Source organism: Scomber japonicus, chromosome 14, assembly GCF_027409825.1.
Source record: "Scomber japonicus isolate fScoJap1 chromosome 14, fScoJap1.pri, whole genome shotgun sequence".
NCBI classification, from domain to species: Eukaryota; Metazoa; Chordata; class Actinopteri; order Scombriformes; family Scombridae; genus Scomber; species Scomber japonicus.
The window spans coordinates 2580190-2602782 of record NC_070591.1 but is presented as its reverse complement, the minus strand read 5'-3'; the positions used below and the strand labels follow the sequence as shown (position 1 = coordinate 2602782).

Below are 22593 nucleotides of genomic sequence, written 5' to 3'. Positions count from 1 at the left end.
GGTGTTCTGACTCTTGATGAAATAACACCTTGGCCCAGTTTGCTGTGTGAGCTTCTTCCTGCCAAACACTCAGAAACTAAGGGTGCCTTGAAGGTCCACATGGATTTTTTTTGTAGGAAACAAAAGTCATAAATCTAAGAAGAAAAAAAAAAAAGGAAAAAAGAAGGAACAGTCAAAATGGACGGGGTCAATTTGGGGTCTGATCTGAATCACTGGATTAGTTTGTGAGCAATAAAAACACATCAGTAAAATCCAGGTGAGGTGATGTTCTCTCCTCTCATTGGTCGGATGCATCTAGGGGCGGGACCAAGAAAGTAAACACAGGAAAAAGGTCCTGAAGAATAAACTCCTTATCTGCCCAAATATCAAAGAATCGTGCCAGGTCTCGAAGCCAATTTGACACTTTGTCATTTGAAACCCAATTAAATGATTTTATCACCATTGAAGTTGAGCGGAAAGCCAACCAATGGTTAACCTCGTTACTAAGTGGAAGTCTCTATTGAGCATGCTCTGTAGGCCCAGGCGGGGAGTTCTGGTCCTCTGAAATGAGACCAACGCCGAGGTAACTTAGAGCTGCATTCTATCAAAAGGCCACCAGGGGGCGACCGTCTCTATACAAGTCAATGGAGAATTCACCAACTTCTCACTTGATTTCTAACCTCAGTAAACGTTTTCAAAATGTGTTTATGGTCTCAATCGCTAGTTTAAAGCCTTCTTCAATGCAGTATGATGTTCATTTGGGACATTTTGGCCTCCCTGATTTTATATGTGACGATAAAGCAGGGTATGCATTAGGGCGTGGCTACGTCCTGATTGACAGCTTGATTGACCAATGTCCTCCAGATCCAGCCCTCGTAACCATAGCAACCTCCCCGCTCCGCCCATGGCCCCACCTCATGCCCATATAAGTAGAATCTGTGTTTTTATTTTTCCCAGCATGCACCTGAAATGTTCAAGATGGCGCTGCCTAGATTAGAAACTATTGGCTTCCGAGCAGCAGTCCACAAACCAATGAGTGACGTCACGGATGTTACGTCCATTTCTTCTATACAGTCTATGTTTGTACCCTCGTGAGCTTTTATAACCCAAAGATAAATACTTCTTGTTCCTTCTCGGCACCCGAACCTTTCTGAGTGTTTGCTGCTGCTTCGTTGGCCTTGCCTGTAGAAACTCTTAATATCTGTGTTGTGTTTTAACTTGCATTCCCCTGGAGGCAGGGCATCGTCAAGTAAGTATGACCTCATACTTACAGTGAACATGCTTCTCACACAAGTCTCAGTAATTCATGTGATGATGTCGTTTAAACAAAGACAAGTAAACAGGAAATGGAGCGGCTGCTTGGATATGAACTATAGAGATTTTGGTGATTTTATTTTGTCACATGGTACATTCATACATATTATTTAGTTATTTATTATAATTATCTGATGTTGAACTCAAATGATCCGATAACACAACACATGAAGTAGTAAAAACTGGATGGCCACTAACTAAGAACTAACACTTCCATCAGTCTTGACTAAATCTTAAATCATTACTCGAGGTCCTGTTAAGTTTTTCTGGATCTTTCAACCTCATTTCATGGCTTTCCTCAGCAGATGGAGTTTGCTCAGTTGTCGTCACATGAGGTTTTATTTGAGTCGAGATGAAAACCTTCGTCTCTGTCCAAAGATGCTCTTTAGAGTCACATGGAAATATCCTCCACGACAGATGCTAAATTGTTCAAAATTCAACTTCCTTATCCAAACATTCAACAGCTTAGACTCATATACTGTAGGACTGTGGTAATGTCTCCAAAATGGAAGAACAACAGCTGACCTGCTGAGTAGCTCAATGTGCAGATGTACCGAACGAAGGAGAATGAAAGCTGCTCACATCAGATATTGATTTCATTCAGGTTTCTGCTGTTTATCCAACTTTATATGAAGTTCATTGATTTATAAAACATCCTCACTTTACTCTCAGTACCTAAAATCTTTATATAGTAATATGACTGGGTATCAGCAATCAATGCCTTTAAGGTATCAACTGAAATAGATTGATATGAAGTTGTATCGATGCACCCAGATCCCTTCAAATATATATATATATATTTTCAGTGTCAGGGGTGTACAGACTGACATTAGCTCATCTTTTACAGCAACCCAACATCATCCAGCAAGATGCTGCTTCGTCCAGTTATGAGGACTGGGTATCTGAAATAAATCAATACCAAGTAGTATGGAAACGTCCCCTGTCAATCGATACCTGCAATCGATCCTTTTTGCACCCAGAGCTAGAAAATATGACTATTCATATGAACTTGCTCTCAGCCAATCAATGCAAGGGTTCTTGGATTTAATGCATCATGTGATTGGTCCACTGCCACAGCAGCTACGACCCGTCTGTGGTGGTGAATTAGAGTTAGATGCCTCCTAAGCGCTCTAAAGTGAGTCTAAACTACACACTGTTACACACGATACAACACAGAGACTCAATGTGTTAATGTGAATCTAATGAAGGACTCAGCTGGTATCAGGATCACTTTAAGGAGACTTGGATCGGTTCTGGTATTGTCATTTTTAACCTTCCTGTCGTCCTCCCGGGTCAAATTGACCCTGTCTGTTTTGACTGTGCCTTCTTTCCTTTCCTTTCCTCCTTCCTCCTTCCTTTTCTCCCTCCTTTTCTTCCTTCCCTCCTTTCCTCCTTCCTTCCTTCCTTCCTCCCTCCTTTCCTTCCTTCCTTCCTTCCTCCCTCCTTTTCTTCCTTCTTTCTTCCCTCCTTTTCTTCCTTCCTTCTTCCCTCCTTTCCTTCCTTCTTCCCTCCTTTCCTTCCTTCCTCCCTCCTTTCCTTTCTTCCCTCTTCCCTCCTCCCTCCCTTCCTCCCTTCCTTCCTTCCTTCCCTCCTTCAATCCTCCCTTCCATCTTTCCTTCCTTCCCTCCCTCCTCCCTTCCTTCCTTCCTTCCCTCCTTCAATCCTCCCTTCCATCTTTCCTTCCTCCCTCCCTTCCTTCCTTCCCTCCTTCCTCCCTCCTTTCCTTCCTCCCTCCCTTCCATCCTTCCTTCCTCCCTCCTTTCCTTCCTTCCTTCCTTCCTCCTTTCCTCCCTTCCTTCCTTGACTCGAGGACAACAGGATGGTTAAAATGATACCCAGTCCTACAGAGTATTGTACCTGAACCAACTCTGATAATTGAGCAAACTCCATTTCCTCATGAAAACTGCAAAATGTGGTTAAAAAGGTCAAGAATGAGCTTTTACTGCACGATGCATGCTAGATACATTTATTTACTAACTGAAACACAACAAGTCATCTACACAAGAACTCCTGATATATGATCAATGAATGAGTGAATCATTTCAGATACAGGCCAGGAGGCAAGTCTCAGGTGTGAAAGGGTTTTTTTTTTTTGTTTTTTTTCACTTTTAAAACGTTCAAATTGAGGAAACCAGTGAAGGCAGCTGGAAAAGCTTCAGTCTATATTGAGTTTTATGATTTTATGTTAAGTATTATTAGTCTCCACACACCTCCTGCTATTAGCACCATCAATTAATATCACATCAACATTATTACCATTGACTTCGATGTATTTTACCATTTATTGTCTGTTGTGTGTTGAACAAACCTGTGCCTCTCTCTCTCTCTTTCTGTCTGTCTAACCCTCCTTCCCATCATCTTCTCATCTTCCTCCTCTTCCTCCTCTTCCTCCCTGTTATCTCCTCTGTCCTTCTTCCCATCCTCTGTCTTGTTGGGGTCTTCCATCGTCACCTCGTCCCTGCTGTAGAGTCCTGTTTTTGTGTTACCAGGGGTGTTTGGGTATGATCCCTCTCCTCCATCCACTGCCTGGTTTTTTTCTGTCCTGCACTTGTTCTCCGTCATCACTCTTTCATGCCACTTAAACAGGTTTTCCACAAAGAAGCATCTTAGATCATCTTAGCTTGGTTTTTTCTTATTATACAGACTTTTTTTGGGGGGAGTTTGGTTTATCAGTGACCCAATCCCAACTAAGCCATTTCTTCCTTGTGAATTCAGGCTAGATATCAGAGGCTTTGTCTTTGATCTTTCCTTTCTTTCCTTATGAATATCTTCTTGTCTAAAAGCCTGTTTGACGCTGAATTCGATTCTTTAAGAGAGAATCATCGAACCATGCTAAATTGTGCTGTTAACCAATAGAAAGGCATCAATGACAGTGCTCACGTTTGATTTAACGTAGATCCAAATGGTCCAAAATGGAGATAGTTGCATTGTAGACAGTTCTGATAGAAAAACATCTTTCAATAATCTGTGTGAACCTTTTTTTGAACGTATTGGCAGCTAAGCTTAAGTAGAGGAGCTCACAAATTTGCTTTTTAGCTGGAAGATCTTTATTTTCCTTTCCTTTTCAAATGAAGTGGTGCGTAATGGTGAAAGAGAAAAGTTAAGACACAGATACATTTTGCCTTCTTTGGTCTCAAGGCCTTAAAAAGGTTGATCAGATTAATGTGGCTTCTAAGCTGATTTCAGTCAAACTGAGATGATCTGAAGATGTCAGAGGAACCTGAGGTCATTTTATCATGTTAGCTTCCTGACTGAGCATGTTACAGTATGTGGCCTGAGGCAGGACAGAACTGTTATTTTTAGCTACTACCAGCTGTGGGTCAAAGGCAAACAGCTAAAGCTAGTACTAGTCAAGTCCAGTTTATTTATACATCACATTTAAAAGTAACTGGACTTGGCTAAAGTACAGTAAACACTGACCCCAGTTCATTTATTCACCACAGACCTGTTTGCTTTTGACCCAAAATGAAATAAAAGCTCAGAATGCCTGCGCATGTTAACCTGTTAACACAATTAGCTACGCTAGCATATTAGCCTGATAGCCTGGAAATAAAGTTAGCACCAGTAGCATGGTATTGGGAGACTCTGGTTGAACGGCTACGACCTGCGAGGCGAGGGTTACGTGACTGACATTTAAGGCTAGTTTTGGGAAGCCTTGCTAGCTCGTTTACTTAAACTGTAGAAGAAGAACCACAAACACAAATGTTTAGGACATAAATCATTTTACAACCAAGAGATAAACTCAGTAAAGCTGTTAATGAACACGTCATGTTTATAAGGTTTGAAAATTGTGATTTGAATGAACGATAGAAACTTAGCATGAAAGACACAGAACTCCAGCCCTCCAAAATATGAAATATCTATCTATAACCATTATGGATACAGGGACATAACATTTAAGGATCCCTTCAAATATATATATGTATATTTTCAGTGTCAGGTGTACAGACTGACATTAGCTCGTGTTACATCATCCGGCAAGATGCTGCTTTGTCCAGTTATGAGGGTATCTGAAATAAATCAATACCAACTAGCATGGAAACGTTTCCCATCAATTGATACCTGCAATCCATCCTTTTTGCACCCAGAGCTAGAAAACATGACTATTCATATGGACTTGCTCACAGCCAATCAACACAAGCATTCTTGGATTTAATGCAACATGTGATTGGCCCACTGCCACAGCAGCTACGACCCGTCTGTGGTTAAATGCATTTGTGTGGAGGAGTGGAGGCATGTTATGTAATTTAATGGTTCTGTCCACATGATGGGAATCTAATGAAGTGCTCAGCTGGTATTATTATCACTTTAAGGGTACTTGGATTGGTACTATTATTGTATTTTTTTAAATGATACCCAGCCCTACCAATCACACACATGCAAACATTCCTGGAGCCTTACTTTGTAACCTGAACACAGATACAATAGTTAGAGTCATGAAATCCTTTCTGTGAGTGTTACTACTGCTGGCTGTAATTTAGCATCTGATAAACCTTGACCTGCATTAATCTGTAACTTCAGGGCTTGGACGTAAATTGATTGTTTCAACAGTCCCTCAAACACAACTGCAGCCCCTCGTACTGTTATAATGCAGGGCTTTATTAGGTATGAATGCCACCTTACAAAGTCTTTATCACAGAGTTCTCCCTCAGATTATCAGATTATTGGGTCTGTTGGGGCTTCCAGCAGGTCTGTTCAAAGTAGCAAGAAAAAAGCTTCATTTTCATTAATAAGTTCCTACTCACATGTGTCAAATACCTTTACATTATCAAATTAAAAGTCCATAATTATTACGTTCTGTGAGGTAATATCAAACATGTGACTTCAGTCATGTGACTCTCTCCTTGCAGGTCGTAGAGAGTCACCCGCATGGTAGCGTTAATGTCATGTATCCACATCTACAACCTTAAAGTCACATGACGGTTTCTCTGAGGCATGAGGCCTTTGTGTGTGTGTGTGTGTGTGTGTGTGTGTGTGTGTGTGTGTGTGTGTGTGTGTGTAGAGTGCTGTACTTGCTTGTGATTGTATGTTTGTGTGTCTGTGTGTGTTTTCTAAAGCTCTCTACCTTGGTTCTGTCCCTCTGCTGTCCAGGGGATCCAGGTAACACCTGTCCACCTGTCTGTCTGTTACTCTTTGCATTGTGTGTATGAGTGTGTGTGTGTGTGTGTGTGTGTGTGTGTGTGTGTGTGTGTGTGTGTGTGTGTGTGTGTGTGTGTGTGCGTGTGTGTGTTGGCATTACCTCAAACTGTCCTCAGCTTGCAGGTCATTTTTAAGCTACTGATTGTCAATTTTTTATATTAACGCTGAAGTAAAGTAAAGGACGGGTTCACCATTTTTAAAGTTTGTCTTAAAATAATAGTCAAGATATTAAATGAACATTAATGATTCCTCCTGTTCATACTGAGCATCAGATCCTTCATCATGGTTACAGGAAGTGATGGAGGACTAAACCCACACTCCTCCTTCTGTGGAAACATGGATTATAAAGTTGATGTGAAGCTAATATGAAGCTTCAGCGTCTGAATGAAGAAGAGGAAGCAAGGAAGGGAGGGAGGAAGGAAGAAAGGAAGGGAGGAAGGAAGGAAGAAAAGAAGGGAGGGAAGAAGGAAGGAAGAGAAAGAAAGAACAAGAAGTAGGAGGAGAGAAAGGAAGGAAGGAAGGAAGGAGGACAAAGACAGAAAGAACAAGAATTATGAGAGAAAGAAAGAAAATGGATGAGAAAGAAGGAAGGAGGAGAGAAAGAAAGAAGGACAGAAGGAACAGAGGAAGGAAGGAGGGAAGGAAGGAAGAAGGGAAGGAAATAAAGACAGAAGGAAGGGAGGGAGGAAAGAAAGTCAAAAAGGAAGGAAAGAAGGAAGGAAGGAAAGAAGGAGGAAAGAGAGAAGGGGGAGGAAAGAAAGGAAGGGAGGAAGGTAGGAGGGAGGAAGGAAGGAGGGAGGGAGGAAAGAAAGAAAGAAGGACTGAAGGAAGGGAGGAAGGAAGGAAGGACAGAAGGAAGGAAGGAGGGAAGGAAGGAAATGAGGACAGAAGGAAGGAAAGAAGGAGGGAGGGAGGAAAGAAGGGAGGAAGGAAGGAAGGAAAGAAGGAAGAGTCAAAACAGACGGGGACGACAGGAAGGTTACTTTATAATGATTCAGTCCTCCATCACTTTACACTGAAAGCACATTAGAAGGAGATCTATAATCAATATGAACAGGAGGAAAGAAGGAAGGAAGGAAGGAAGGAAGGAAGGAAGGAAGGAAGGAAGGAAGGAAGGAGGGAAGGAAGAGTCAAAACAAAACAGCTTTAACGTTCATTTATACTCCTGACTATTTTAAGACAGACTTTAAAACTATGAACTTGCCCTTTAAGGGACTTTCATTTGTGAGGAACCCACAGAAACTGTCACCAGCTCTGCACCTCAATCTTTTCTTTTCTTTTTCTTTCTTCTTTTATCTTTTATTTTAGTTTTCTGGCTCATTTACCGTCTGATTCAGTCTCAGTGTTTCTGTCTGTGTTGGACCTGTCTCACTGACTGTCCCTGTCCCACCTGTCTGTCTCTCCTCTCCATCCTCCAGACCTGAGCACGTTGGAGTATGAACATGCTTTGTCTTTGAATGAGTGATTGACGGTTGATGATCAGTGAGTTCATTAATATATTGATTGATTGATCCTTCAGGCCTCCGGTGAGCCGAGCTGCACCGCAACCAGAGAAACTGCAGAAGAACAACGTCTCCAAGAAGAAGAGAGTGGTGGAGGTATGTCTGTCTGTCCTCCTACCTGTCTGTCCATCCGTCTGTCCATCCGTCTGTCCTCCTACCTGTCTGTCCATCTGCCTGTCCTCCTACCCGTCTGTCCTCTACCCGTCTGTCCATCCGTCTGTCCATCCGTCTGTCCTCCTACCTGTCCTCCTATCTGCCTGTCCTCCTACCTGTCTGTCCTCCTACCTGTCTGTCCATCCATCTGTCCTCCTACCTGTCTGTCCATCCGTCTGTCCTCCATCTGTCTGTCCATCCGTCTGTCCATCCATCTGTCCATCAGTCTGTCCTCCGACCTGTCTGTCCATCCGTCTGTCCATCCGTCAGTCCATCCGTCTGTCCTTCTACCTGTCTGTCCATCCGTCTGTCCATCCGTCTGTCCTCCTACCTGTCTGTCCATCCGTCTGTCCTCCTACCTGTCTGTCCATCCATCTGTCCTCCTACCTGTCTGTCCATCCGTCTGTCCTCCTACCTGTCCTCCTACCTGTCTGTCCATCCGTCTGTCCTCCTACCTGTCCTTCTACCTGTCTGTCCACCTGTCTGTCCATCCGTCTGTCCTCCTACCTGTCTGTCCATCCGTCTGTCCTCCTCCCTGTCTGTCCATCCGTCTGTCCTCCTACCTGTCTGTCCATCCGTCTGTCCATCCGTCTGTCCTCCTACCTGTCTGTCCATCCGTCTGTCCTCCTACCTGTCTGTCCATCCGTCTGTCCTCCTACCTGTCTGTCCATCCGTCTGTCCATCCGTCTGTCCATCCGTTTGTCCATCCGTCTGTCCTCCTACCTGTCCTCCTACCTGTCTGTCCATCCGTCAGTCCATCCGTCTGTCCTCCTACCTGTCTGTCCATCCGTCTGTACTCCTACCTGTCTGTCCATCCGTCTGTCCTCCTACCTGTCTGTCCATCCATCTGTCCATCAGTCTGTCCTCCGACCTGTCTGTCCATCCGTCTGTCCATCCGTCAGTCCATCCGTCTGTCCTTCTACCTGTCTGTCCATCCGTCTGTCCTCCTACCTGTCTGTCCTCCTACCTGTCTGTCCATCCGTCTGTCCTCCTACCTGTCTGTCCATCCGTCTGTCCATCCGTCTGTCCATCCGTTTGTCCATCCGTCTGTCCTCCTACCTGTCCTCCTACCTGTCTGTCCATCCGTCAGTCCATCCGTCTGTCCTCCTACCTGTCTGTCATCCGTCTGTCCTCCTACCTGTCTGTCCATCCGTCTATCCATCCGTCTGTCCTCCGTCCATCCATCTGTCCATCCGTCTGTCCTCCTACCTGTCTGTCCATCCGTCTGTCCTCCTACCTGTCTGTCCATCCGTCTGTCCTCCTACCTGTCTGTCCTCCTACCTGTCTGTCCATCCGTCTGTCCTTCTACCTGTCTGTCCATCCGTCTGTCCTCCTACCTGTCTGTCCATCCGTCTGTCCTTCTACCTGTCTGTCCATCCGTCTGTCCTCCTACCCGTCTGTCCATCCGTCTGTCCTCCTACCTGTCTGTCCATCCGTCTGTCCTCCTACCTGTCCATCCGTCTGTCCTCCTACCTGTCTGTCCATCTGCCTGTCCTCCTACCCGTCTGTCCTCCTACCTGTCTGTCCATCCGTCTGTCCTCCTACCTGTCTGTCCATCCGTCTGTCCATCCGTCTGTCCTCCTACCTGTCTGTCCATCCGTCTGTCCTCCTACCTGTCTGTCCGTCTGTCTGTCCTCCTCTTCATCATGCTCTCTGTCTCCTCCCTCTCTCCGCCTGCAGGACATGATTCTGGATCACGTGTTTGGTTTCCGTGGCTTCGATTGTCGTAACAACCTTCACTACCTCAACGACGGCGCCGACATCGTCTACCATACTGCCGCCACTGCCATCGTCCACAGTCTCAGCACTGGTAACCACGGCAACGCATGTTATACATTAAGTAGATTAAAGGGCCCTCTCTAGAGCTGCTCTATGTGCCTGGACTTGAGAGGAGGAGCTGATGAAGTTTTCGCCCTCCTTCCTTCCTTTGTTCATTCCCTCTTTCCTTCTTTCCTTCCTCCTTTCTTCACTTCCTTCCTTCCTCCCTTCCTTCCTTCCTCCTTTCTTTCCTCCCGCCCTCCTTCCTTCCTTCCTTCCCTCTTTCCTTCCTCCTTTCCTCACTTCCTTCCTTCCTCCCTTCCTTCCTCCTTTCGTTCCTCCCGCCCTCCCTCCTTCCTTCTTTCCTTCCTCCTTTCCTCACTTCCTTCCTTCCTCCCTTCCTTCCTCCTTTCCTTCCTTCCTCCCTTCCTTCCTCCTTTCCTTCCTCCCACCCTCCTTCCTTCCTTCCTTCTTTCCTTGCTCCCTTTGTTCTTTCCTTCCTCACTTCCTTCTTCCTTCCTTCCTTCCTTCCTTCCTCCTGTCCTTCCTTGACCTGAGGACAACAGGAGGGTTAAATACACTGTAGGTGGATAACATATTTAATAGGCTATTTATAATTCTTTTGTGGTTACACCATTTGACATGTTCAGGAGCATTCAGTCTTACTTTTGGTAAAAAATGGTGCAAATGTCATTTAAATGATATAAAACCAACAAAAATACTAAATGTACATTTTAACAAACCTGATGCTGCTTTTAAAACTAGTTTTAACATATCTATAAATTGCTGATAACTGATAAAATGCAGCTGAGGGAGAAAAAAAAGTGAAATCTGCTTTAAAGTTCAAAGAAGTCTCTGGATGGGTTTTAAATGACAGGAAGCAGAACCGAGGTCAAACATTAATTCACTGATCAAGAGACAAGACCGAGTTCTATATTAAAAAATGAAACTGGATTATGTCTCAGTGGTTCAGCTGCTGTGGCGGGAAAATGAACCTGTGACCTTTCAGATCAAGATGATGCGTTCATGTGTCTCTGTGTGCTGCAGGAACTCAGAGCTTCTACCTGGAACACAATGATGACATCCTCTCTCTGACCGTCAACCAGCACCCGAAATACAAGAATATCATCGCCTCCGGACAGATCGGTACTCTGTGTGTGTGTGTGTGTGTGTGTGTGTGTGTGTGTAATGCATGGCAGTGTGTGTAACTCTACTAACTCATCTCTACTAAATGAGTCCTGTGCTTTGTCTCAAATCTCTACACTTCTTAATATTCTGTGTTCACACCACAGACTGTATAAAAGAAATGGACGTAACATCCGTGACGTCACCCATTGGTTTGTGGACTGCTGCTCGGAAGCCAATAGTTTCTAATCTAGGCAGCGCCATCTTGAAAATTTCAGGTGCATGCTGGGAAAAATAAAAACACGGATTCTACTTATATGGACATGAGGCGGAGCCATGGGCGGAGCGGGGAGGTTGCTATGGTTGCGAGGGCTGGATCTCGAGGACATTGGTCAATCGACCTGTCAATCAGGACGTAGCCACGCCCTAATGCATACCCTGCTTTATCGTCACATATAAAATCAGGGAGGCCAAAATGTCCCAAATGAACATCATACTGCATTGAAGAAGGCTTTAAACTAGCGATTGAGACCATAAACACATTTTGAAAACGTTTACTGAGGTTAGAAATCAAGTGAGAAGTTGGTGAATTCTCCATTGACTTGTATAGAGACGGTCGCCCCCTGGTGGCCTTTTGATAGAATGCAGCTCTAAGTTACTTCCTGGTTGGCTTCTTTTCAGAGGACCAGAACTCCTCGCCTGGTTCACACTGAGAAGTATAGAAACATGCAGCACTATGAGAGTGTAACTATGAACACTTCTCACCCTCAACAGTCGCCATTTTGGCTCCGTAGCAGAAGGGGAGGGGCCACTTTTCAAACAGGGAATGATGGCGAGGACGTTGTTACTATGGTGACCGCTCCATGTTTGATTTGAGACACTAACCTGAACACAGTGTACTAACAGAAGTGTGTGATTTGAGACACAGTGCTGCTTGTCTCTCCTCTGCTTCCTCTTTAACGTGCCTGCTTCCTCTTTAACGTGCCTGCTTCCTCTTTAACGTGCCTGCTTCCTCTTTAACGTGCCTGCTTCCACTTTAACGTGCCTGCTTCCTCTTTAACGTGCCTGCTTCCTCTTTAACGTGCCTGCTTTACATCTGAACTACTCAGACTGTTCACTGCTCACTAACACCAAGCAACACTCTGTCTTTATGTTGTCAAATATCTAGACAGGAAATAGTGAAGTTTGGTCCTGAGAGAAACTAACTCAGGAATGAATACAGAGAGAGAGGGAGGGAGGGAGGAAGGAAAATAAGACAGGAAGGAAGGAAAGAAGGAAGGAAGGAAGGAAAGAGAGATGCATGAAAGGTAGAGAGGAAGGAAGGAAAGTAAGAAAGATGGAAGGAAGGAAGGAAGGAAGGAAGGAAAGAAAATATGACAGGAAGGAAAAAAGGATGGAAAGAGAGATGCAGGAAAGGTAGAGAGGAAGGAAGGAAGGAAGGAAGGAATGACACATGAATGGAAGGAAGACAGAAAGAAAGAAAGGAAATAAGACAGGGAGGAAAGAGGGAAGGAAGAAAGGAAAAGAAGGCAGGAAAGAGAGATGCATGAAAGGTAGAGAGGAAGGAAGGAAGGTAGGAAAAGTGGAAGGAAGGAAGGAAGGAAGGAAGGAAAGATGGAAGGAAGGAATGACACATGAATGGAAGGAAGACAGAAAGAAAGAAAGGAAATAAGACAAGTAGGAAAGAGGGAAGGAAGAAAGGAAAAGAAGGCAGGAAAGAGAGATGGATGAAAGGAAGGAATGAATTTAAACAACAAGAATCATCCATAAATAAATAAATAATAAATATCTGAAGCAGCTCTGCAGGTTTTCATCTGTGTGTTTTTGTTTTTGTGTGTTTTTATGTTTTTTATTTTTTTGGCTGGCCTCATTTGTCTCCATCGCTCTTACAACCTCTCAGGTGACGTCAGTGAACTCCCAGGTAAAGAAAACTAACCCTCACCTCCTCCCTCCTCCCTCCTCCCTCCTCCCTCCTCTCTCCTCCTCACAGACACTCTGAAACCCACAGACAGCAGCGTGGACAGCTGTTATAATAATAATGAATCAGCATAAATCATAAAATGTGACATATTTCAGTATTTCTGAGCTGCTGTCTGTCTGGTTTTCAGAGTGTCTGCACTGATCCCTCTAACTGCTCTGTGTGTTTTTACCCTCACACTTTGTTTCCTCTCATTCTGATCCAACTAACTTCTTTATGACTTTTATTGTGAAATCAGCTCATTATAAAAACCTCAACGTCTCTCCTCTCTTCTCTTCTCCTCTCTTCTCCTCTCCTCTCTTCTCCTCTCCTCTCCTCTCCTCTCTTCTCCTCTCTTCTCCTCTCCTCTCCTCTCCTCTCCTCTCTTCTCCTCTCCTCTCCTCTCCTCTCCTCTCTTCTCCTCTCTTCTCCTCTCCTCTCCTCTCTTCTCCTCTCTTCTCCTCTCCTCTCCTCTCCTCTCCTCTCCTCTCTTCTCTTCTCTTCTCTTCTCTTCTCTTCTCTTCTCTTCTCTTCTCCTCTCTTCTCTTCTCTTCTCCTCTCCTCTCCTCTCCTCTCCTCTCCTCTCCTCTCCTCTCTTCTCCTCTCTCCTCTCCTCTCCTCTCCTCTCTCCTGTCCTCTCCTCTCCCCTCCTGTCCTCTCCTCTCTTCTCTTCTCCTCTCCTCTCTTCTCCTCTCTTCTCCTCTCCTCTCTTCTCCTCTCCTCTCTTCTCTTCTCTTCTCTTCTCCTCTCTTCTCTTCTCCCTCGCATCTCGTATCTTTGAACGCAGGAACGACTCCCTCCATCCACGTGTGGGACGCCATGAGTAAGCAGACTCTGTCCATCCTGCGCTGTCCTCACACTAAAGGAGTCGGCTACGTGAACTTCAGCGCCACGGGGAAGCTGCTGCTGTCTGTCGGAGTGGAGCCTGAACACACCATCACTGTGTGGCGCTGGCAGGAAGGTCCGACTCATCATCAATAATCAATAATCAATACCAGATGTTCACTAAACTATTCCCTCCCTCCTTCCTTCCTTCCTCCCTCCTTCCTTTCCTTCCTTCCGCCCTCCTTTCCTTCCTTCTTCCTTCCTCCCTCCTTTCCTTCCTTCTTCCTTCCCTCCCTCCTTTCCTTCCTTCTTCCTTCCCTCCCTCCTTTCCTTCCTTCCTCCCTCCTTTCCTTCCTTCTTCATTCCTTCTTTCCTCTCTCTCTCCTTTACTTCCTTACCTCCTTCTCTCTTTCTTTCCTCCCTCCTTTCCTTCTTTCTTCCTTCCTTCCCTCCCTCCTTACCTCCCTCCTTCCTTCCTCCCTCCATCCTTCCTTTCTTCTTTCCTTCCTCTCGCCCTCCTTTACTTCCTTACCTCCTTCTCTTTCTTTCCTCCCTCTTTCCTTCCTCCTTTCCTTCCTTCCTCCAACCTTCCTTCCTTCTTCCTTCCCTTCCTTTCCTTCCTTCTTCCTTTCTTCCATCCCTCCCTCCTTTCCTTCCTCCCTTCTTCCTTCCCTCCCTCCTTTCCTTCCTTCTTCCATCCCTCCCTTATTTCCTTCCTCCCTCCTTCCTTCCTCCCTCCTTTCCTTCCTTCTTCCTTCCTCCCCCTTTCCTTCCCTCCTTTCCTCCCTCCCTCCTTCCTTCCTTCTTCCCTCCTTCCTCCCTCCCTCCTTCCTTCCTCCCTCCCTCCTTTCCTTCCTTGACTGGAGGACAACAGGTTAACTAGGATTATAATAAGAAGACAGTATTGAATAAACTAACAGCTGTGTGTCCACTGCAGGATCTAAGGTGTGCAGTAAAGCCGGACACCCCGACCGGATCTTCGTGGTGGAGTTCAGGCCGGACTCAGACTCCCAGTTCGTGTCAGTGGGAATCAAACACGTGAAGTTCTGGACGCTGGCCGGCGGCGCTCTGATGTATAAGAAGGGCGTGGTGGGAACGGTGGAGGACGGCAGGATGCAGACCATGCTGTCTGTCGCCTTCGGTGCTGTGAGTCACACACTTACTGTCTGAGATTAAGATTTAACAGTTAATGAAACACAAGCTCCTCCCCCTTCCTCCTCACAGGCCCCTCCTCTCACCCTCAAGGCTCCTCCCCTTCCTCCTCACAGGCCCCTCCCACTTCCTCCTCACATACACCCTTCCCTTCCTCCTCACAGGCCCCTCCCCCTTCCTCCTCACAGGCCCCTCCCCCTTCCTCCTCAGCTCGGTCTAGCTCATATCTCTAGTTTCTAGGTAAGGTATAGCCATGTGAAAGTCACTGTAAAGCGTTTTATATCTAGCTGTGTGGAGTGTAGTTCATGTATTACCGCTCACGTGCACGTGGTCGCGCGCACGCCAGCCTCCTCTGGGGGAGGGGCTTTGGAGGCAGGGCAGGAGTGCGGCGGAGAGGGAGGGGGGGGGTCTGAAAGTTGTACTTCTTCAAAGGTGATGCTAAATCCTCTCTCTCCTCAAAGTTACCAACTGCAGCTTGAACCTAACTCACCAAAGTACTGACCCTTCACCCCCCGGGTGTCTTTACATGCCTGTGTTCCACTTCACAGTTCCAGCACGACTCGACTCGGTTTTCTTTGCGTTTTCCACCAGGGATAGGAAGGAAGAGAAGACAGGAAGGACAGAGGGAAGGAAGGAAGGAAGGATAGGAAGGAAAGAACGAAGGAAGGAAAAAAGGAAGGAAGGAAGGAAAAAAGGAAGGGGGGAAGGAAGGAAAGAACGAAGGAAGGAAGGAAAAAAGGAAGGACGGAAAGAAGGAAGGAAGGGAAGAGAAGATAGATGGAAGGAAGGAAAGAAGGAAGGGAGGAAGGGAGATAGAAAGGTAGGAAAGACAGATGGAAGGAAGGAAAAGAGGAAGAAGGAAACTGGGCCAGATTGGACCTCTTGGCGGGCCGCATGTTTGACACCCCTGAAGTACACCATCACCTCCATGTCCTCCATTTTTTATGTGTTTGTGTCGCGTATAAAACAAAGTCACAGCAGTTTCGCGGAGCCGTTACTATGACGACCCCGCCCACGTTGAGTAGTAATGGAACAGGTCGTTCTTGGAACCAAGGCGAGTCGAGCTGGAACTGTGTAGTGGAAAAGTGCCATAAGAGGAACACAGACTTCAGACAGGAGTATTCAGACACACATGAACATGTCTGTGTTTTGCAGAATAACTTGACGTTCACCGGAGCCATTAACGGGGACGTGTATGTGTGGAGGGACCACTACCTGCTGAGGGTGGTGGCCAAGGCTCACACTGGGCCGGTGTTCACCATGTACACCACCCTGAGAGACGGGCTCATCGTCACCGGCGGCAAGGAGAGACCGTGAGTGACATCATGAATAACTTAACTTGAATTAGGGTAAAAAGTCGTAGTGTTTCATCTTTAATAAACCTCCATTAATCCACTTACATCAGAGACCATGAGGAGCATCCTGGTGGTCAAGTGGTTAGAGCTCAGGCCACGTAATCACAGCGTCCCTGGTTCGAATCCGGCCAGGGTCCTATGCTGCAGGTCATTCCCTTCTCTCTCTCCCTGTTTCCTGTCAGCATCTCTGCCAGTTACTGTTTAAATAAAGGCAAAAAAAGCCCAAAATAAATACATATATATATATAAAATATATATATATAAAAGAGATCAGAGAACAAAGAGGCTGAGAATCATCAAATGTTGAAGTTTTCTTCTGTATTAAAGTCATCCAGTAGGTCTGGGCAATTAATGGAAAAATAATCCAAACCAACATTTAGGAACTCTAATCGACTTCATCTTGCTCATGTCAGTTAATGGTGGTGTTCTCTGTTGCCATGACAACAAAGGTTGCATATCTTTAGGGAATTTTTAAAAACTTGTCTCCAGTGATGATTTGAACCCAAACTATGATCTTTACATAGTTCTAATCAAGTAAACTAGACCTTAACCCTCCTGACCCCGTCTGTTTTGACTGTTCCTTCTTTCCTCCCTTTCTTCCTTCCTTCCCTCCCTTCCTCTTTTCCTTTCTCTCTCCCTCCTTCCTTCCTTCCTTTCCTTTCCTTTCCTTCCTCCCTTCTTTCTTTCCTCCCCCCTACCTTCTTTCCTCTGTCTTTTCCTTCCTTCCTCTTTTCCTTTCTCTCTCCCTCCCTCCTTCCTTCCTTCTTTCTTCCCTTCCTCTTTACATCCCCCCTACCTTCTTTCCTCTGTCCTTTCCTTCCTTCCTCCCTTCCTCTTTTCCTTTCTATCTCCCTCCCTCCCTCCCTCCCTCCCTCCCTCCTTCCTTCCTTCCTTCCTTCCTTCCTTCCTTCCTTCCTTCCTTCCTTCCTTCCTTCCTCTTTTCCTTTCTCTCTCCCTCCCTCCTTCCTTCCTTCTTTCTTCCCTTCCTCTTTACATCCCCCCTACCTTCTTTCCTCTGTCCTTTCCTTCCTTCCTCCCTTCCTCTTTTCCTTTCTATCTCCCTCCCTCCCTCCCTCCCTCCCTCCCTCCCTCCTTCCTTCCTTCCTTCCTTCCTTCCTTCCTTCCTTCCCTTCCTTCCTTGACTCGAGGACAACAGGAGGGTTAAACCATCTTTATTTTCACTCCCTAAAGATCCTCATGTGTGAGGGCAGCAGTGGAAAATACTAAACTGCTTCTAACAGCTGATTGGGCTGTGTGTGTGTGTGTGTGTGTGTGTGTGTGTGTGTGTGTGTGTGTGTGTGTGTGTGTGTGTGTGTGTGTCAGGACTAAGGAAGGCGGTGCGGTGAAGCTTTGGGATCAGGAGATGAAGCGTTGCCGAGCGTTCCAGCTGGAGACGGGGCAGCAGGTGGAGTGTGTCCGCTCCGTCTGCAGGGGAAAGGTGAGAACTCTCCACTCTATAGATGTTTGATCTCTCCATCTAGCCCTCCATCTTCATCTTCACCTCCTCTTCCTCAGGGTAAGATCCTGGTGGGCACGAAGGACGGGGAGATCATTGAGGTGGGGGAGAAGAACGCCGCGTCCAACCTGCTGCTGGACAGTCACGCTCGGGGGGGAATCTGGGGTCTGACTGCTCATCCTGCTAAAGAGCTCTGCATCACCGCCAGCGACGACGCCACCATCAGACTCTGGGACCTCACGGACAAGGTACACACACACACACACACACACACACACACACACACACACACACACACACACACACACACACACATACACATACACACACACACACACACACACACACACACATATTTCAGTAGGCTTTACAAGATCAGGATTTCTGGGGCCGATCACCGATCACTGAGTTTAAATAAACCGATCAGCGATCCGATCACGTCTTCTTAACCCTCCTGTTGTGCTCGAGTAGGAAGGAAGGAAGGAAGGAAGGAAGAAGGAAGGAAAGGAGGGAGAGAAGTAGGAAGGAAGGAAAGGAAGGAGGAAGGAAGGAAGGAAAGGAGGGAAGGAAGGAAGAAGGAAGGAAAGGAGCGAGAGAAGTAGGAAGGAAGGAAAGGAAGGAAGGAAAGGAGGGAAGGAAGGAAAGAAGAAGGAAAAAGGGAGGAAAGGAGGAAGGAAGGAGGGAAGGAAAGGAGGAAGAAGGGAGGAAGGAAAGGAGGAAGGTAGGAAGGAAGGAAGGAAGAAGGAAGGAAAAGGAGGGAGAGAAGTAGGAAGGAAGGAAAGGAAGGAGGAAGGAAGGAAAGGAGGGAGGAAGGAAGGAAAGAAGAAGGAAAAAGGGAGGGAAGGAAGAAAAGGAGGAAGAAAGGAAGGGAGGAAGGAAGGAAGGAAGGGAGGGAGGAAGGAAGGAAGGAAGGAAAGGAGAAAGAAAGGAAGAACAGATGGGTCAATTTGTCCCGGGAGCACAACAGGAGGGTTAAACTGGGCTTCTCCTCCTCGTGTTCCCTCCAGGTACATCTGAGGTGTTGAAACATTTTGCAGATGCTTCCCTACGAGGTTCTTTAGTGTTTTATCTGTCTGCCCACAACACTCACATGTTTGTTTGAATCCCACAGCTCATGATCCAAGATTCAAAAAACTTTATTGTCCTTCACATCGTCGGATTCAAACTAACATGTGGGTGGTGTGGAACTTCTTCAGAGTAAATGAGATAAAACACAACATCCTCCAAACACCCTCCTTCCCTCCTTCTTCCTCCTTTCCTTCTCCTTTCCTTCCTTCCTTCCCTTCTTCTTCCTCCTTTCCTTCCTTCCTTACTTCCTTCCTCCCTCCGATAAAACACAAGCCATCTGCAATCTATCCTTCCTTCCCTCCTTCTTCCTCCTTTCCTTCTCCTTTCCTTCCTTCCCTCCTTCCCGCCTTCTTCCTCCTTTCCTTCTCCTTTCCTTCTCATTTCCTTCTCCTTTCCTTCCTTCCTTCCATTTGCTTCCCTATGCAATGGGAGCATCTGCAAAAAGTTTCAACATGACGACATCGATTAGATCGGAGAATTAAGACATTACAGCCGATCTCAATAATTACATAAAATGCTAAATATCAGCTGATCAGATCTACATTTCAGGCCCTATTCTAATCGTGTAAGTCCAATGTAAAACTGTTCTGGTGTCTCCAAGTGAAAATAACATTTCACATGATTCTGTCCTATTTCCTTCTCTCTCTGTTTAGAAACTGTTGAACAAGGTGTGTGTTGGTCACGGGGCCCGTTGTGTGAGCTACAGCGCAGACGGAGAGATGCTGGCTGTGGGGATGAAGAACGGCGAGTTCCTCCTCCTCCTCGCCAACTCGCTCAAGATGTGGGCGAAGAAACGAGACCGAAGCCACGCCATCCAGGACATCCGGTAAGAGAGTTCAGTCTTTATATTGCTGAGGTTCTGGAAATGTGATTATAATACCTAACGTGTGTGTGTGTGTGTGTGTGTGCGTGTGTGTGTGTGTGCGTGTGTGTGTGTGTGTGTGTGTGCAGGTTCAGTCCTGACCGGAGGTTGTTGGCGGTCGGGTCGGTGGAGAATACGGTGGATGTTTACGATGTGAGCGGAGGACCGAGTCTGAACCGTCTGGTTTACTGCAGCGACATCCCTGCTTTCATCCTGCAGCTCGACTTCTCTGCTGACAGCTGCTACATACAGGTACACACACACACACACACACACACACACACTGTACCTATGTTACACACAGGTATACAAATATGACTGACTGCTTTTATATACATATAGAAACTACACATATATATATATATATAAAATGTTATAGTATGCAGTTTATATACAGTACCCGTGTGTGTGTGTGTGTGTGTGTGTGTGTGTGTGTGTGTGTGTGTGTGTGTGTGTGTGTTGCAGGTGTCCACAGGAGCTTATAAGCGGCAGGTGTTTGAGGTTCCTTCAGGGAAGCTGGTGAGCGACCAGACAGTCATCGACAGAATCACCTGGGCGACCTGGACCAGGTAAAACACACACACACACACACACACACACACACACACACACACACACACACACACACACATACACACACAGACACACACACAGACACACACAGACACACACACACACATACAGACACTATTATCGGTATTAACATCAAAGGGTTGAAAAAGGTTCAAATCTAATTTTGAGTCTCTCTTTCGTCCCGTCTCTCGCTCAGTGTTCTGGGAGATGAAGTTCTCGGGATTTGGCCGCGAAATGCAGACAAAGCCGACGTCAACTGTGCGTGTGTGTCGCACGCCGGCCTCAACATCGCCACTGGCGACGACTTCGGATTGGTCAAACTCTTCGACTTCCCCTGCACTGAGAAGTTTGTGAGTCGCCTACTTTTTATATTTGAGTTTAAATCATGAAGCAGAAGGAAAGTAGTCGAGCACAATGACGGAGAAGATGTTTTGTTTTTTGTTTTTTCTTACAGGCCAAACACAAGCGCTACCTCGGCCACTCGGCTCACGTGACCAACATCCGCTTCTCCCACGATGACAAATACGTGATCAGCACAGGAGGAGACGACTGCAGGTAAACCGATTACTCGTCAATAACACCAGACGACCATCTCAAACACAGCTGGAACAATTTAACAGTTTACTTAAAACTAAGTAAACTAAAAATTAAATATCACGTTAAAACCATAGACTGTATAGAAGAAATGGACGTAACATCCGTGACGTCACCCATTGGTTTATGGACTGCCGCTCGGAAGCCAATAGTTTCTAATCTAGGCAGCGCCATCTTGAAAATTTCAGGTGCAAAAATAAAAACACGGATTCTACTTATATGGGCATGAGGCGGGGCCATGGGCGGAGCGGGGAGGTTGCTATGGTTACGAGGGCTGGATCTCGAGGACATTGGTCAATCAACCTGTCAATCAGGACGTAGCCACGCCCTAATGCATACCCTGCTTTATCGTCACATATAAAATCAGGGAGGCCAAAATGTCCCAAATGAACATCATACTGCATTGAAGAAGGCTTTAAACTAGCGATTGAGACCATAAACACATTTTGAAAACGTTTACTGAGGTTAGAAATCAAGTGAGAAGTTGGTGAATTCTCCATTGACTTGTATAGAGACGGTCGCCCCCTGGTGGCCTTTTGATAGAATGCAGCTCTAAGTTACTTCCTGGTTGGCTTCATTTCAGAGGACCAGAACTCCCCACCTGGTTAAAAGTTAATTAAAAGGATTTATAGAATGATGATAATAATAATAAAATAACTTTCTTTCTATCGACCAATTGTTGCAGCTTATAATTAGCAGATAAATCAATGAAGACAGTTGTTAGTTGCAGCCCTAATACATAATATTTATACAGTTGGTTTCATAGTAAATACAAAAGATATTAATATATAGAGCTGTGTTATGTGCAGCAGTTAAGTTTCCTTCATCTAATCTTCATCTGTTTTAATGTTTCAGTGTGTTTGTGTGGAAATGCCTGTAAACTGACGCTTTGAGCCAAAAAAGCACCTTCACCGCACCACAAGTGGATCCAGCAGGAACCGAACCCACAACCTGAAGAGTTTCAACGCTGAAGACGAAAAGATACGAGAGACTAGAACACCGACACAAAGCTCAATCTTTCAGCGATGAGACGCCTTTTTTTCAGGAGACGTTTAATTTCTGCTCCGCTCGTCTTCGGCAGAAAAACGACAGACTGCAACACAAACACTGGAGACGCTTGGTGATGGATCACATGACACTGAGTATGAACACGACACAAAGAGGGGCGTCGAGAGCCAGAAGATGCATTAGCTTCTCCGAGAAAACATCACTCAGTTTCCACCAAAAAAACCCCCTCTGAACTTCAGTTAGACGCCAACCAGAGCTCTGAAAGTAGAATCCATCCATCTCCTGCTACCCAGAAAGCCTTGAGGTGAACTTTCTGGCCATTATTTGAGGATAAGAACATCTGGAAGTGAAGAAAGAAGTAAGAAAGCATTGAGTACGTCTGGCCTGTAGCTCCAGTTTGATTTCTACATTTGAGATTTTATGCAAGGACAAAAAAAAACATTCCAGACACAACCCGAAAAATAAATGGAGAAGCTATCATGTAGTGGATTACATTACTGCATTTAATCTCAAACACAAACTGGAGTTCAGTTCAGTTCAGGCTGGTGGTTCTGGGTTGTTCTGTCTGAAGCTGCTTTTACTGAACAGAGAGTCTGAAACAGTTTCCTCTCATCTGTGATTCTGTTACAAGGCTACAGAGCTGCTTTCAGGTCACGGTTAGAAAAAAACAAACACTTAAAGGAAAGGTTCAGCTTTGAAAAGTCTGTCTTAATATGATACTGACCCCTTAATCCCACCGGGCAATGGATCCACTCTGAGTCTATTTTCAACAC

At 45.8% G+C, this 22593-nt stretch overlaps 1 protein-coding gene across 1 annotated transcript in view; it reads left to right on the top strand.

The window, feature by feature from the left end:
* The window catches only part of LOC128373253 (echinoderm microtubule-associated protein-like 6), a 40838-nt gene extending 19146 nt beyond the window's left edge, over window positions 1-21692 (top strand). The window contains exons 10-24 of the mRNA XM_053333542.1: window positions 7952-8030; window positions 9768-9897; window positions 10893-10991; window positions 12871-12891; window positions 13715-13888; window positions 14690-14898; window positions 16060-16217; window positions 17583-17697; window positions 17775-17963; window positions 19437-19609; window positions 19735-19897; window positions 20111-20214; window positions 20415-20568; window positions 20673-20773; window positions 21668-21692. Coding sequence (XP_053189517.1) covers window positions 7952-8030; window positions 9768-9897; window positions 10893-10991; window positions 12871-12891; window positions 13715-13888; window positions 14690-14898; window positions 16060-16217; window positions 17583-17697; window positions 17775-17963; window positions 19437-19609; window positions 19735-19897; window positions 20111-20214; window positions 20415-20568; window positions 20673-20773; window positions 21668-21692 — 1894 coding nt within the window. The remainder of the gene's footprint in view (window positions 1-7951; window positions 8031-9767; window positions 9898-10892; window positions 10992-12870; window positions 12892-13714; window positions 13889-14689; window positions 14899-16059; window positions 16218-17582; window positions 17698-17774; window positions 17964-19436; window positions 19610-19734; window positions 19898-20110; window positions 20215-20414; window positions 20569-20672; window positions 20774-21667) is intronic.
* Window positions 21693-22593: the final 901 nt, after the last annotated feature.